This window comes from Pygoscelis adeliae, unplaced genomic scaffold, assembly GCF_000699105.1.
Source record: "Pygoscelis adeliae isolate BGI_AS28 unplaced genomic scaffold, ASM69910v1 Scaffold429, whole genome shotgun sequence".
NCBI lineage: Eukaryota > Metazoa > Chordata > Aves > Sphenisciformes > Spheniscidae > Pygoscelis > Pygoscelis adeliae.
Window position 1 is genome coordinate 1,310,743 of NW_008825561.1, and position 17,369 is coordinate 1,328,111.

The 17,369-nt window shown below is 35.9% G+C and overlaps 1 protein-coding gene across 1 annotated transcript in view; it reads right to left on the reverse strand.

The window, feature by feature from the left end:
• DICER1 (dicer 1, ribonuclease type III) overlaps window positions 1-17,369 on the reverse strand; it is a 42,542-nt gene that overhangs the window by 5,533 nt on the left and 19,640 nt on the right. The window contains exons 15-23 of the mRNA XM_009332380.1: window positions 16,059-16,272; window positions 15,524-15,677; window positions 13,126-13,308; window positions 12,706-12,811; window positions 12,430-12,605; window positions 11,368-12,151; window positions 9,774-9,929; window positions 4,905-5,787; window positions 2,590-2,858 (exon numbers count right to left, since the gene is read on the reverse strand). Coding sequence (XP_009330655.1) covers window positions 2,590-2,858; window positions 4,905-5,787; window positions 9,774-9,929; window positions 11,368-12,151; window positions 12,430-12,605; window positions 12,706-12,811; window positions 13,126-13,308; window positions 15,524-15,677; window positions 16,059-16,272 — 2,925 coding nt within the window. The remainder of the gene's footprint in view (window positions 1-2,589; window positions 2,859-4,904; window positions 5,788-9,773; window positions 9,930-11,367; window positions 12,152-12,429; window positions 12,606-12,705; window positions 12,812-13,125; window positions 13,309-15,523; window positions 15,678-16,058; window positions 16,273-17,369) is intronic.

Consider the following 17,369-nt stretch of genomic DNA (forward strand, 5'->3'; position numbering starts at 1 on the left):
GGGAGGGAGAGAGAAGGGGAGGAGAAGAGAGAGAAACAATTGCTTCTTTTAAAATAAAACAAAGATCTTCAGAAGTGTAAGCTCTCTTACATCCTATCCTGAGCTGCTTCCTTTAAGCTTTTCATTGACAACTTTCCACAATGAAATTGTTCTTTTATTCCCCAATGAAACCAAGTTGCTGGATATATCATTTTTCAAATGCAAAAAAAAAAATCCCAAACACCATTGCGTACAGAGACCTTACATGCTTTGTGAATTCCTCCCGTAATAATTCTGTAGGATTTCACCATGGGTCTGTTTTTTCCAATAAGAAACAGACTTGGCTCTATCAGTTAATACTAGAAAGCTACTCATAACAAGGGAAGAGTTCATACATTAAACATGTCCGAGAAGGAGACTTTAAAAATCTGTAAGTCCAATCTCTGGATGAAAGTCGGATGTACCTTTCCTTACCTGAATTTACCCCAGAAGACAGGCATGAAACAAGCATTAGTAAAATTAGCCATTAATAACTGATAACCAGCAACACTAAACTGAACTAACAGGCACACTTAGGTATTTTTTAGATGTAGCAGGCATCTATGCTACTAATTTAAGACAACAGTCTATTCTCATTATTAAGACACATACTGAAAGTTTAGTTTTAAAGGTCTTGAGTATCTAATCCTTTACTAAAAATACCTCGAATACATGTAATATACATTCACATTCACCTAAGTTCAAATGAAGTAACCTGTAAACAAAATTTTTGACCATTACTCTCCTCTGCCTAATGAGAAATAAGTTTCTGTCGGTCTTTTCCCCCAGCAGCTACCCTCTCACTCTATTTGGCCCCTATTTGGGGTTTAAAACCCGATCCAGTCCTCTTAAGAGTCACCGTAATACTTCATAAACTAGTTCCACCCAATATTTCTACCTAAAATAAATCAAACAAGAAGTCAGACCTGATGTGTACACACTCCAAATGGGAATTTTGATGTTAAAAAACAAATTCAACTGTTTTGAATAGCATATTTCATACCAAGTGCAAACTGAAGCACTTTTGCGTTATACTGAAATAACGGAGAGAGAAACTAAGAGCTATAAGGCAAGGGACAACAGATGTTTCAGGAGTGAGATTTGAAAAAAGAAAAGCAGATGACGTGGAGACACACATGGAAACCAGTCTAGCTGGCATGAACTGCAGAAACAAAGACTCTTGCATTAACTCTGATGAAATAAGAGTTTCAGTAATTCAGTGCCAGACCAAGATAGGGAGCAGGCGTAGGGAGAGTGAAACAAGAATTTTATTTGAAACAGCTATCATACAATTTGGTTGCAACTTTGGTGGAAGTTTCTAGGCAATCTTTCTGCATACTAGCAAAAACTGAACAAAGCTAAAAATCACAACTACGACCTCTTAAAATAAGTTTTTAGCTTTTTCACTCATATTGTGAAGAAAACAGGATGGGTAACAGAGTTTGATCCTCTGATGTAAAATAATTTATATTATCTAAATTTCAGTGACAAATTTCTTAGTCAGTGTTTTCTGGACCTTCCCATAAAACATATGGATTTCACTCTGCAACAGAGTGCAAGGGCTGTAAACACATATATGTAACTGAAGTATTTTGATTCGCAAGCTTTTAAATTGTATATCAGAAAGAAGAAATTACTAAAGACAAAGATAACAAGTTAATTTAGTGCTGGAGTATTCTCAGAATATTTTTTAAGAGATTGGTCAGTTTTTCAGAAGACAAACTATTAGAGATATTCTACTGGATAACACTTTTAAAGAAAGGATAACGAGGAAGTCCGTCTCATCCAGGACTCTGATTAGGATTTGACTCACAAGGCCCTTGCTCTCATACATTTTCTGAGCAACTTATCTAAATGAGTTAGTTTTAGTCCATTCTCCAGCAAATAGATATTATCATCAGCCTTCCTGCATAACACAGATATGATGCGTGTTTGCAAGTTTTCAGTTGAACTATTTTTCAAGTGGCTTATTTGAAAGACGCATATGTTTCCCTGGCTAGCAGAGATAAAGCCTTTAGGAGCATGTCAAACACCCCTGAGTACAGTGTAATGACACCTGCTCCAGCAGAAATCATCACATTAAAAACAGTGGAAATCTCTGTCAGTGTACTACATTAAATAATCCCAGCACTGTGCCAAGGTAGTATTGTTCATGATGTCGCATGGATATCCTATCCTGAATCAGCATTATGTGACTTAGTAACTCTTCATCACAATTTTATGGTATAGTAGTGCTTCCAATCTGTCAGTGGAGAAAGCAAGCTAAGCATTTCCCCCCCTCCCAGGTTGTTCTAACAACCTTGCAAAAGCAAGATAGTGACTGAGATCAAGTGTCACAGAAAACTCTACAGGCAAACTAGTTTCAATTTAATATTTTCTGAATGTTCTTACTGACTTTATACTTTCTGAAGATTGTATTTTACTTTGCATATTGCATGTTTTATTACTGGGAGCGTGCTTCTATGGCTATGTGCGTAAAACTAAAACGTTACAGAAATGTGCATCACACTAAGAAATGCAGTGACATGCTTCAAATCAGATACTGAACACATTTCTTCTACTTTCACTAACCTCAGAATCCATTCCTTGCATTTCATTCTTTTCCATTTGAAACTGCACAAAGTCATCAATAACATGAAACAGTTCAGGAGAGACAGCTTTGAAGTACTTGTGGTAGTCATACTTTACAGCTAATGATGCAAAAATGGTATTATTGACTAGAGCAGATCGTAGGTCAGTAAGAACTCCTGGAGAGTGTTGCCGTGGGTCTTCATAAAGGTGCTTGGTTATGAGGTAGTCCAAAATTGCATCTCCCAGGAATTCTAAGCGCTGGTAACAATCTTAAAGCATTGGAAATAGAAGAACGTACAACAACACAATTAAGTTTAACACACACATTCTTTCCAGGCCTTTCTGGATAGGAGGTTTGGTACACTGCCATCTAAATTCCACAAACTAACCAATGCTCAGAGAAGACAATCTGTTTTTTAGAACAGGTATCTTTGTGTTTAAAGAGATTGCTATTGAATTAGTAAAAAAAAAAAAAATCAGAAAAAACAGAAGTTGTATCTAATAATAAAGCCACTTTTGAACCCAATGTTAATTTGTCAGGCTAGCAAAACACTTGTGTTTGTAATCAATTAATGCTTTTACTCATGATCTTCACGTTGTGCTGAGAAACATCAAAAAAGTAAAATAAAGAGATTCCACCAGCAGGCTGATCTGAAAACAGTAACAAATAAACCTCCAAAAAATTAATAAAGAAATCAATGTATTAAAAGCAGGGGGAACATACAATCTGAGATTTTTATCTAATTTGCCATACATTTAGATCTCTCAAAAAGCATCAAACAAAGATTCCCATTCAGAATGGGTGTTTTAAACTGGAAACTAAAATTGCCAAGCCTTTGCAGTTTGGAAAATTGACAGGGGACGTGGAAACGGAGAGCTATGGAGGTCTATTTTTAGAATATAAACAAAAGCAAAAAACCCTCTTGAAAGCAAACAGGAATAGGTAAGTAGAGAAGGAAGGAAGACAAAATTACTACAAAAATAACGTGAGTGTGAGATGGCTAGTACTAAATTGCTTTTATAGCAGCTGAACCTAAGATGCCGCCAGAGCTCAACCTCCAGCTAATTCTTAAGACAAAAGTAACTGCAATTCACAATTGTCTTTCTTGGTAAATAGAAATGGAATCAAGAGTTTCTGCTACCAACAACGTAATTTCATCTAGGCACTATGCCTCAACTTTTCTGTTTGTTAGTATATATATAATAAGGAATCATCTACCTTCTGTTATGTTTTGTGACATATTTGTAAAAAGTAAATATATATATATATATATATGTGGGTAATATCACCTAGAATGAAAAACCAAACCAGCATTTCAGTGTTTTGTCAGAACTGTTTCTCAATGTACTAACATTTCAAAATGACTTATTTCTTTAATTAAAGCAGAGCTTTCTTACTTCTTGGAATAAGGAACCAATTCACTATGGGGAAAAATTCAGACTGCTGACTGCACAGGAGTTTGCCATTCACTTCAAATAGGGTTGGAATTTTACCATGGTTTGTTTTTAATTGCATATTATCATAGGAAAGTATTTAAAGTTTTAGAATGAACAAATACTAAATTAATTAGTATAAGCAAGTAATTCAAGAAGAATACAGAAACACAAATTTGTACTGCTGTAAAATCTTTTGTGAGATCATGTACAGAAACATTAAGCAGTTAACCTGAAATTAATATTTAGTCTGATTTAGTCAACTGCTTCAAACTTTGATTTTAAATATTTACACAGTAAAATGCCCAGGCTTAAATTAAGCCTTCCAATTCACAACTTCAAACAGAAGTCTCCACATTTTGCTATCCTATAGACTATTCAGCTAATAAAAATTGTATAGTCTACTTTTAATCTTCAGAAGTACAGTCAAAGGGTAATATTCTTGGGATTAAATTATGGGGCAAATTTGCTAAATATATTTGCAAAACATGATAGCTACTTCTAGAAGTACACTGCAATTTTCCAGAGTTCTACAATAACTGATTTCAGCTAAATGAGGACCTAATGTCAGTCATATACAACTAGTGATACAGCAGAGATGAAAAATGCTTCTCTTTCCCAAAACTTGGCTAGGCTTCAGTAAATCTTCTATCTGTATCAAGTCAAAATATGAATAATCATTGAGACACAGCTTCAACAAGTATCCCCCTCTAAATAAGGGGCAAGATATTCTTTTCTAAGATTTTGTATTCAGAAGCTATTGACTTCTTAAAGTACCACGTGATGTCTAAAAAAAGACTACGTATGGGAACACAACATATGCTGCTTCTCTTACATTTACAATAAAGGAAAAAAAAACTAGTTTCTTTAAGACAACTTACCAGTAATGGTATTATAATGGTATGAGGCATGTGTAAATGCCTGAAGAAGATAAGCCTTGTTCTTAAAACTGTAGTTTATTTTCTTCTCAAAGTTTTCAAAACCAGAAATAAGGTGATTTAGGGTTTTTTCAGCATCTGGGTGATCAAACATACACCTCGGTGGAATCTTCAAACAGCCATACTCCAGGTCTTTATACAGAGAAGACTCTGAATTAGCTACAGAAGCAGAAACAGAGTTTGGTGAAAGATTTTTCTGCTCACTGTTACAATTCTCTCTGGTAGCACACAAAGTGCCTTCCCAATCAGTCTTTTTAATTACAGGGAGCACCTTCAGCCCCAATGAACACAGGAAAAGCTGAGCAGCTCTTTCACCACAGCTGGTCAGATAGCAGCCCAACAGGGCTTCCACACAGTCTGCAATGCTTTTGTCAGCAATACACTGCTCTGTATGCAAGTCATATGAGATAGACTGTTTTCCTGCATCAACACCACAGTTTTCTTCTGATGGATTCCAGAAGCCCACTACAAAATCATCCTCTTCAACAGCCTTGCTAGGATCCAGATAGCACATAGCATCCCAAGAGCTATAGTCAAAATCATCAAAATCTGATGAAAAGTGAACATTACCCAGGGATGACTTTTTGGGTGCTTTCCATTCATAGTTTGAATCAGTGGTTGAAAAGTGTGAGAGAGAAATTTTCTTCACAAAAGCTCCTGATCCCATTAACATATTATCAATGAATTTGATATGCTCCTGATCATACTCCAGAAAATCATCTTCAAAGTCTGCTTCTTCCTTGGGTAACCTCCACATTAGGTCTTCATCCTCTTCATCATCATCATAATCATCAAGTTTGCCATTAGCCAACAAGTTCTCCTTTGTCTATGAAAGAACACAAAAAAATATGGTACTGAAGAGGGAAATGAGAAACCTTTATTCCAGAACTGTCATAAGAGTAAGATTTGAGTAGTGTCTGCTAATAAGAAGACTAATTTTTAGATTAGTGTTCCTAATTACATTGTCTGATCAGATGTACAATACAACCTCAAGTAACACTAGCATTCTAAGACTAGAATAATTGTCTTGGAGTACAAAACCTTTATTACTAACCTGTAATAGTGTATGTTCTACATACATATAACACACGCTGCATTTCACAGGAACTCATGCTTATACTTGAATGTGATGCACATACAATTAATTTTAAAACCATTAAACATTATATATACTTGCATGCCAAAGTAAACAAAAGAAAAAACTCTAAATTAACAAAGTTAGAGAAGTACAAGAAACAGTTTTGGTTGCATCCTTCTCTCTAGCTGCTAAGTAAGGCTACTACAAATGTTTAATCAATGTAACTGAAGATTCTTTCTACATCCTTCTATGCCAAGTACTAAGGGGCTTGCTGGGTTTACTATAGTCACGATCATGATAATCTCAGGTTTGGGACACAAACAGAAAATGCATTCAGTGAAACAACTGTAAGAACTTCTTTACCCTAGTCCTTCAATAATCATCACTTGAAGCAGCAAAATACATTGATCTACGCTCTCAAACGGTTAGCTGCAATTAATTCAGTCTACATGGCAAACTAGTAGAAAGTAAGTTTAGTGAATTAGTGCCAGTGATTTTTATATTACAGATCAAAAATGAGTCTAATACCAGTTAGTTGGCAAGAATCTAATGCTTATGTGGGTGACAGTCTTGACTGCATGTGTTGGGGATTTAGTAAGTGATCTTGCTGCTTATTAGATGTGAGATAGAGGCCAATTTTTGGTTGTCTAAGAATTATTAACTTGCACTGTGGTTCTTAATTTTAACAAATATTTAAACCTCTCCAGTTTGTCATACATTTAATATTACCAGGACTTCAATATAGCAGGTCTGAAAATGGAGAATCAGAAAAAGTGGCACACTTCTATAATAGAGGTTTTTGTTGTTTGTTTGTTTTATAAACTGAGTATTAACATATACATTAAATCATCAAGTAGGACAATAACTCAATGCACAGGCAACTAGTATTAATCCTATCCTTTAAACGAGTACATATTTGTTTAAACTTTTGGGTTTTTTTCACACTGTACTTAACAGCCTTAACTAATTAAAAGTTAAAGTTGTCACCAATTTTCTAATACTTACATACCTACCCACAACAGTAAAACTAATGATGTCTCATGTCTTTTCCCTGCTCATATTGAGCAAATTGGTATGGCTTGATGTAAGTTATAAATTGAACACAGATATGCCCAAGCTATACAATGCTCTACAATTTGCCATGGCCCCAATCCAGGAAAGCACTTAAACATATTAGCTAAATGCACAAGTAGTCTTCCTAACATCAAAAGGACTATTCACAGGCTCAACCCAGCATCACTGATGTCAGTGGGAATTCTGCCACTGAATTTGATAGGAGCAAGATCAGATTCAAAGTGCTTTTCTGGATTGGGTCCTGAAAGCCAACACCATTTTGAATCAAGTGAAACAGCCTGTACCTGCCCTCAATCTATGTATGTCATATTGTAGGTCTCAGTCACTTAATCTTGCAAATCTGTGAACCAGATGCTACCACTGGGGACCCCTCCCTTTGGGCCAAATGCACAACCCTCTAGAGGTGTGGATGGGTGGCAGCCGTAAGGTGCACTAGACAGCACTCAAAACCATCTAAGGATCAAACAGATCACGACGTTCCTCATCAGGATGGGCAGGCTTAGTCAGGTTTACTAATGAGAGGAGAGTAAAAAAAGTGGCTATAGAAATTGATAGTTTAGACATTTCGCCGGAAGAATTTCTGCTGCTGTATTTACCCATCTCACATATACACAGCAGGGATTTCTGTGATTGATCAGAAAGAGATAGCAAAACTTGATTTGAAATAGTTATTTTGGTTACTAGTAGCAGTATAATGCTCAGAGTAAGACTAATTTAACCAGTCCCAACTAGAGCTAGTGCTGATTTTTTCTTGTTACATACCACCTGTCATATCTGTCACTGAAATAAAAACACGCTCTCTGAATGAGACATACCTATATGGACGATTCAAAACAGATTTTGGTGTATGTTTTCACAAAGATTTAACAAATGATAAATTCCATTTTTACTACAATTTCATTCACAAGTTTCTTAAAATCATTTTAATTAGCAGGACAGCTACATGAACTACCCTAACATTGTCTGCACTTCGCTTCTTGTATAAAAAAAACCAGTAAAATTTTAAGTGATGAGAATGAACAGCGGGTAAAGGAGCCAGGAAGCAATTCTGATAGTTGATATTTTTCATCATTAGACAGCATTTAAAAACTAAATCAACAATGAACCCCAGAAGAAAGAACCTTTTCTTAAAGAATACCTGATTGATTTTGAATAAGTTATGGCTACTTACAAGCTGAAGATAAATACATGTAAGTGCTTTTCATGCTTTTTGGAAATCAGCTATTTGATCAAATGAACAAAGGAAAACCTTTCCCCTTAATAAAGCTTGATAACACACACACACACACACAAAAAAAATCAACATTTGACTAGGATGTTTTAGTAATAATTTGTCATAATGATATGAGATTTCTAGCCCCAGTCATAGACCATCAGCCCATGGATGGAGAATGAAATTTACATCCAAGAAAACAAAATATCTACTGGGCACAAAAAACCCACTTAGTTGCATTACTTTCTGCATTTTGGTCTGAAATTGTGTGTTCTATTCACAAATAAACAGTGACTAGCAAAGAGGAAGAGGCCACTGAAAAGTTATGAACAACTGAAAGCTTTTTAAAAGCAATGATTAGCTCCTGTCCCAAATGCGCTATTTTATTTTTAGAAAGGTATAGCACTAAGTCTCTTCGAAATGAAGTCTTGGCACAATACAGAACCACAATAATCAGGTTTTATTCTGCAATAAACATTTATTTGCACAGTACATCTACCTAACAGTCCTCTCATGTGCCCTCTGGTGGTTCTACAATCCCAGTGTGGTCTTCAGAGTTGGGAAAAAGAAAAAAAAAAAAATCACTCCACCCCTTTCCCCCGACCTCCAAACTGGTCTCAAACACTTAAAAAGATTATGTTACTGACTGCTGTGATCAGTGATATTTCTTATACATGCATTTCTACTCTCGACATACAATGAGTTTAGTCAGAAAATAATTTGAATTGTTCCTCATTAAGATTTGTCATTCTGAAGCTTTTGGTGATAGACAGTGAGGGTGTTTAAGCCAGCATTGTATTTTGGATGAGAAGTAGCTCTCAGTCATACCCATGGTGTGGCTAAGAGCAACCAATATTGAACATTTTCTCAAGCCAGTTCTAATCTTCATTCTGCCTCAGCGCTATGAAAAACAGCAACTCCTTTTCATATATTCCATAAAGCTGATTTTATTTATTAAATAAATAATCATTATTTACCTGTTTATTATTTATAATTTATAAGTATTATTTATCATTTATAACTATGATTTATCATTTATTATTATTTATTCATTACTTATTAAAAAGCAGAGAGTCTTCTGCCTATACATATTACAGAAAAACCAGTAACGATAATTCTGTTTAAAATTTCCAAGAGAAATTTCAGAAAAACTCCTGAGACCATGCTAACTACAAGCAAAAAGTTTTTTTTCCCCTGCTTTTCCATTAATATATACACTCATTACTGGATGATGTTCAGTAAATTTCCTTACTTCAGGTTCTATTCAGGATCAGTTTTCCTCTCATTTTCCATAAGTTACAGTGAAGTTTTAGAAAGGAAACAAAGATACAGATTTACTTTTTTTTGCTGAAAACATACCAAAATATCTGAGAGGTGGGAGGCGGTAGGGGTGAGAATACAGACACGCGAATAATTATTCCTCATTATAGTTAAATAAAAGTCTTACCATTTCATCTTTCTCCCACTTATCAGTGTTGCTCTTGTCCTGGTTTACTATGTAACCAGGAGGAAGCCAATTGACCGGGGGATCAAAAATCGATACCACCATACGACTAGGCAGTCCTTTCTTTTTTCCAAGGCGATACAAGTTACAGTTGCTGACCTTCAAGAAAAACATAGTGATAAACCTCTGGACATACATTCACATAAAATTACGTTAAAATGCAAAAGGAGCAAAACATTTTTACATGTCAAGCCAGATTTTGTAACATTACGCATCTTCTCTAGTTCTCAAAAGGGAGCTCAGCTTTCTTAATATAGGACAACCAATCCACAGCAAGGTACAGATTTATTTATTTATTTAAGGCCAAGCATATTAGGTGTGACAATTTCAGTTAAAGAAATCTGATAGATTAAATTTTCTTTGCAAAACAAAATTATTGCTACTTTTAAAATAATAGTAAACATAACCTTTATAACTGCCATTAATTAGCAGTATTAATAATCAACATTCAGACTAGATTTGGAATGAAAAATGATTGCTATTATGGGTAGATTGACCTAAACCTTGGCAGTAGAAAGTGTTAAAACAGTTCCGTGTAACATCTGGATCATGACTTAATAAGATTTGTTGTTTTGATAGCCTCTAAATTCTTTTAAATATTTGAAAAGGAAAAAAGCACTCTCACACAAACACACTTCCTTTTCCTTTTTAACTATCAACTTCTGATCTTTGTTTCTCATTTTAAGCACCCTTTCCATGTTTCAAGTCTTGAAATTTGAACTTGAATATTCAATCACTTCCTTTATTTGAACTGTGCAATTTATTTAGCCCTCCTTATTTTCCAAGATTAAACTACTCAATCATTTAATTCTCAGAGTGACGCGTTTTATTTTTATCTTGTCTTAGAGGCAGACAACCAAATCCTTAGCATTTAATTCAAGTTATCACATTATGTGGGGAAAAAAACCCAAACAAAACAAACTTTCACATGATTGATTATTCCAGAATTTAAAAACAGCAGCAGAACTGAAGACTCTGCTTACTACTGTTTACATTTACTTTAAAATACTTTCAAAAGTTTTGATGTAACAGTTCTGTAAGATTTTTTGTTGTTTCATTTTTAGTGTTCCTGTAAGATCATGCTAAAAGTTTTCAAGGAAAGTAACTTATTGAGGAAACAAAGGAAAGGTCAAATAAAGCTACAACCTAAGGCTCTACGCTGCTGACTCTCACGCCTTCATTCAAGCACTCTTGTTAAAGAGTTTCTACTCAATACAGCTCTAGTGTTCAGTCCAAACACCCTCACTAACCCAGAACTTTTAGTTCTGTTCAGTCCTGTCCTTTCTTAGGCTGGTAATCAGCTGGTTTAGATTTCAAAGTGAACTGCAGAAAACAATTTTAATCAATCACAGTTATGGCAACATTAATCCTGTAGTCCTGTATTTTTATTCCTAATATGCATGCTACCCAATGTATAATCAGCAAAGCTGTGGAATTAAATCAACCTGTTGCCATTCAATCTCCTAGTGAAATTTTTATATATATGGCTTGTTACAGCATGCCTTTTACATAATATCATTGGATTGCTACTACTTACTTTTTTGCTTCTCATATATGACAGCCGTCCCTCATGAGCATCAGGGTAAGTGCAAAACAAGTATGTAGTGATGGCATGCTTTAAAAATGAATCACCAAGCATTTCTAGCCGCTCCAGATTAAATCCATCACTAGCATTTGAAAGAGTCAAAGCTTGAAGAATGAGACCAGGATTAGGACCGAGAGTTTTTGACGAGTACCCACTGGAAGGGCTCTTTTCAGAATCTGCTCTGTCTTTTGAAAGATTAATAGCTTTTGAAGTACTGGTGGTCACTGCCATTTTGGGGCATCCATCTGAGGTAGATCTGTTAGCATTTCCATCAAGGTATTTATTACTCAGTAGAGTACATTCATTGCTGGGCTTCGGCTGGTTCTCACTGCTGTATAAATTCTGAATGGGATATGAGGTAGTTGGTTGTACAGGTATTTCCTGCCTGCAGTAATTCAGCTGATTTCCTTGGCAAAAGTCTCTATTAACTAAATCACAATTGCCATTGGCAAGATTTTTATTATAAGAAACACCATTAATTGCTGCAAGTTCTGCCGAGACATCAATTTGAAGTTTACTGGGTGACTCATTAAGCAATGTTCTGTAACTCACAGACATTTGGTCATGGTTTTCTGCAGAAGAGGTTCTATTAGCACCTTGATGTGCAGCATTTTCAGGGACTACAATTGTGCTGTGCTTGCAGTAATTTTCGTTCTCTACTAAAGAGGAGTTGGGAATAGAAATGAAGGATTTGCTGTCAATAGACTTTTTCCATCCGAAGTCCAAGTTAGGATATCTGTAAAGATACATGCCGATTTTGTTAACAAAAAAATATTACCACAAGACAAGAAGACTCTGTATGCACATACATGTTTTAAAAAGCCACATTCTTCCAGAAAGAGCAGTGACTGCAGCATCTAACTTCACCACTCACAATCAAGTTTTTTTAAACTATGTTTCACTGAACACTGACATGAGTTAAACAAAGGGTATCAGTTTTAAATTCATGCAGTAACGTTTAAGTTTCTACCTTGTTTTCCAATGAAGTCAGATATCATATTGAAAAATACATGCCTGAAATCTGCAGGAAGTGATTTAACCCCTACACCAGCATCAGTGGCTGTTTGAGCTCTTAGTTCCTCTGCTGTCAAAAGGCAGTGCAAGCGATAAAGTATGCTGGGGAGGCAAACTGCTTTTCTCCACAATGATGCTGGAATAGGATGTATAGCACAGAGCTCTGGAACCAGTATCTGGGGAGAGGAGGGAGGAAGAAAAGAATTTTACCTGTAAAGGTAGTCATCAGATCACTGTTAAGAGAGAGGCAACTTGAATTAGATACTTCTATTTTACCTGCTTATTCTGCAAACTTTCCCACTTTGCTTTCCTCTTCTCAGCACTGCTTAGTGGAAGTGCTTTCCCCTTCTGATTCAAATGGCGAGGAGTCAAAAGATTAAGTCTAAAAACCACGTGAAAATACTTTAAGTACATAATTAATGAATAGAACTTACTAGCCTAAACTTTCTAAAGTGATGCCTTATGCTTAGTATTCAACCTTAATGCATTGTGAAGTGACAGCAGAGTTACCTCTGGAAAAAAAATGGACTCAAGTTACAGTTGTTATAACATAAGTTAAGTACCCCTCAAGAGAAAAATCAGTCATTATTTTGGAAAACACAAGCCCTTAGCTTTATCCCATAATTTAAAAGAAAAAAAAAAAGGGCACTTTATTGTCAAACTACAAACATCAGACACAAATATGACTGTTGTTACCTTGAAGATGTATGGTCCACATCCAGCAGTGGCTGGTTGAGATTGGTCAGGTCAAGATTATACTTTGTTTTATAATATTCAGCAAAGGTTTCATATTCAGGGGAAGGGAATTTACTGAGTGGAGTAAGATCAGTGTATACATCAGCTACATAGAATCGATGAGGCTGATCAAAATTTCGATATCTAAAAAAAAAAAAAAAAATTTTGGCATCTGTAATAGCCTTAGTAAAGCTTGTGCTAAGTTCTTCATGTTCTAATGTGGCCAGGTGATAAACCATTAAATAACTCACTTGAGGTTTTTCGTTGGTGGCGTTTTTTGTTGTAGAAACTATTTGTTTAGCTAACTCAAATAACTAAATGAGAAATGTGCTATAAGATAAGGAAGAATAAAGTCAATCTATAATCTACAGAATTCCCTCTACAGAAACATTTAAGTTAAATGCAGGATTTATGTCTTCAATATCTAATATAAAATCAAGCTCTGGACAGCAATCTCCAAGAGTAATGATGCAAATGATAATTTCTTAATTCCAAACACCTAACAATTAAACTTGATAATTTGGCTTTTTAATGTTTAGTCTCCTGTGTGCTACAATCCATAGAAATGGAGTTCTACTGCATACAAAGATTGTACTACCTTACATCTAAACTGGCATTTTAATCAAGTCATCCTCCGTAATAAAGTTAAAATACAAAACCCCAAATACCTAGTAAGGTAAATTCACAAGCCTCCCAAGGACAATGCAGTTCTTGTAATACAGACAGAATGTTACAAAAATAAAGCCAGAATGCTGCAACACCTTTACTGTGATACTATTGTGATCATTGGATACTATGGTGATAAACACACACAGGAAAACAATAATAATAAAAAACCCCATGAAATTATAGAAATCAACATTCAATATTTAGATTTGCATATTAGCTTATTTCATACTTTGATCTGCTGCATTTATCATTTTAAGCTTCTATTCAAATATCTAAATAGACATAGCTAAATAAAATTACCGCACTATTAATGAGTCTTTTTAGCTTTCTTCCAAAGAGAATAATCAAGAAAACCATATTCCCAGGCTGCCTGAGCTTCTTCATTGAAGAACATGCTGGTTAAAGGAGCTTTCAGGAATCTTTTTTTATCTTATTCACAACCATGCCTACTCTGAAGAATTCAATCAGAACTGTACCAATACAGTCACTGTATCATGCTTCCCCTGAGGAGCTCACAACCAAGCAGGACAGAGAACAACAAACATATTTCCACCATTTTTATGTTGACTGAAAACAGAAGTACTTGAAATTCTGAGATTTCTTAATGTATGAAACAAGGTCAAAAATTTTTGGCTTCTCCCAAGCCTGAACATTATCAGATGGTAACTAAAATTCTCACAGGAGGTGTACTCAGCCACCTACCCCAGCCTCACCCCCATCAAAAAAAAAAAAAAAAAAAAAAGAGGGAAGGGGGAGGAATAATACTGGTTTAGGCACTGTGGCCCAGATCTTCAGACAGGTGAAATACCATAGCTTCACTGAAGTCCAGCAACTGTGCTGATTCACACCACCTACGAGCTACTTCTATTGCGTTAACTCTGATCACAATGAAGTAATGCTTATACACAGTGATGGTGCGTCACCACTTTTTTACACTAGCATTTTTACTGCAATAGTCATCAGCACAGGTAGGAAGACATTTAAAGAAAAAAAAAAATTGTCTAACAGATGAGGCCAAAACAAAGTACTAATATTTATCTTTCATATATATTCTGCAACTACCATTGTTTACAATATACTAGGTACAAGCCCAAGCCAGTCAGTCCATTTTCCTTTTTCACATCATGCCAAACATGACATAGGGAATAATTAAATCTCCACAAAACCTACCAATTTTGGAGAACCTTTGCCCATCCAGTACATAAAATGATGTAAATTTCTCCTCTGAATACCACTCAATAGAAAGATTCTTTTAACTGGTCTTTTTCACTTGTTAATTTTTCCATCTGCCAACAGCATACCTTCCTTTAGCAGGCCTTTGTTGTGAATAAGCAGTAACCAGAGAAGAGGGCTCCCACTCAATCTTCCAAAGTAAAACTGGTTTCAGTAGGCCAGTTCTTGATGAAGTCGCAACGTTTTATCAGAATACTATGTAAGTTTTGTGGTGGACTCTACTATTCCTAATAAAAAGGTAGTGAGCCTTGGGAGGCCTAAACAGTTAAATCCTACTATGTAAGATTAACTACTCACTAAAAAATATCCTTAAATTATTTGAGACACCACCAGATACCTTCAGATTAATAGCATACATTTATTACAAGCAATTCTGTTGCAGATACTAACATCCCCCTATTCCAGTGTTTGTATAAATACAATAGGTACATACCTAAAGTATGTACATAGTACTCACCGTGGAATGATAACCGCATCCTGGTAATCTTCTAACTTGAAAATAAAAGGCATTTCTTTTGTATATTGTGTACTGGGAATGCCTGTACGTGCCTCAGATTTCTCAATGTCTTCCATAAACTTAAAGTCAATGTCCAAAGTGCTGGAGTCATCAACTTAAAAAGGAAAATGCGTAACTCGGTTATTCAGGGGGGAGTTTTCTAGGCTGAACTTTTCTGGGAAGTTGTAAATTACAAAATTTGTTTATTATTCTATACAGATATTTGATTAATTAAAAAAATTCAAAGCAGACATACATATGATTTTAAACCCTTATGAAGTCAGCTGAAACATACTATAAATCAACTCATATCACCAAGTTAAAACTAATTTGGAATTGTGAAGAAGTAATAAAAATACAACTGAAAAATTTTCATACCACCACATATGGTATTATTTCTACAGCTAACACCTGAAATTTAACATAAACATTAACAAATGTGTTGCTAAAGGAATTCAAAGTGAGTATTTAAAAAAAACAAGAGCTCTGTTCTTACCAACATTAAGAGGTAGAACACAATAGGCTGAATCAGCTTCTGTGGGTTTGAACTCTAGTGCAGGTTTCTCAAGACGAAGAATATGTGAAAAAATGTACTGATGGAGTCGCGTTATCAGCTCAAGCATTTGCAGTGACAGCATAAAACCAGATTTCTTAAGCTCAATAGATATTGTAACCTCTCCAGAGCGAGTATACACAGGAAAGTGAGGAATCTAAATAAGAAAAAAACAAAAGAAATCAAGAAAGAAAATCCAGAGTAGGATTCCTCTACAGAGTACTGGTTGTTTAGTTTTGATGCTGAGGTAGTGCTTGCCGGACCCCACAGCAAACTGGATCAAAATTCTGACATATGATGAACTTCAATTGAGATTTTGAAGGCTTAAGAAATGACTGTTTTAATTTTTTTTTAATAGTTCTCCTTATGTTTTACAGCTCTTCTCTTTATATAAGACCAAGTAAAAATGGAAGTCTTTTCCATTACGGAGGAAGAAATGTGAAAACCAGCAACACTCCTCAGCTGAGTCTCATCCACAGAAAATGCCTTTCTATTAAAAATTTTCCTAAGCAAGAGGTGCCAATTTCAATTAACATGGCCTACTTTTTCCGCTGCTGCAGACTAGGAATGCTGAGAGGACTTGTTACCATAGCTTTCATATAGATAAAGTAGTGCTGCAGGCCATCTCTGTAGCTGATACACCACTCCTATTATACCTCATACAAAAAAAGGAGGAACATTTTGAATTTGCCACTGCAAAATAATAAAAAATAAAGTTGTAAAACAAAAGTTTGGCAAAAATAGAACAGATTGCTACATCACTAAAGACAGAAAATGAAGTGGTGACTGGACTGCATGGATTCCCACAGCATTCTCCTGGAGAAACCGGCTGCTCATGGCTTAGACAGGCGTACTCTTCACGGGGTAAAAAACTGGCTGGACGGCCAGGCCCAGAGAGTTGTGGTGAATGGAGTTCAATCCAGTTGGCGGCCGGTCACGAGCGGTGTTCCCCAGGGCTCAGTATTGGGGCCAGTTCTGTTTAATATCTTTATCAATGATGTGGAAGAGGGGATCGAGGGCACCCTCAGTAAGTTTGCAGACGACACCAAGTTGGGCGGCAGTGTTGATCTGCTCGAGGGTAGGAAGGCTCTGCAGAGGGACCTGGACAGGCTGGATCGATGGGCCCAGGCCAACTGTATGAGCTTCAACAAGGCCAAGTGCCGGGTCCTGCACTTTGGCCACAACAACCCCATGCAGCGCTACAGGCTTGGGGAAGAGTGGCTGGAAAGCTGCCTGGCGGAAAAGGACCTGGGG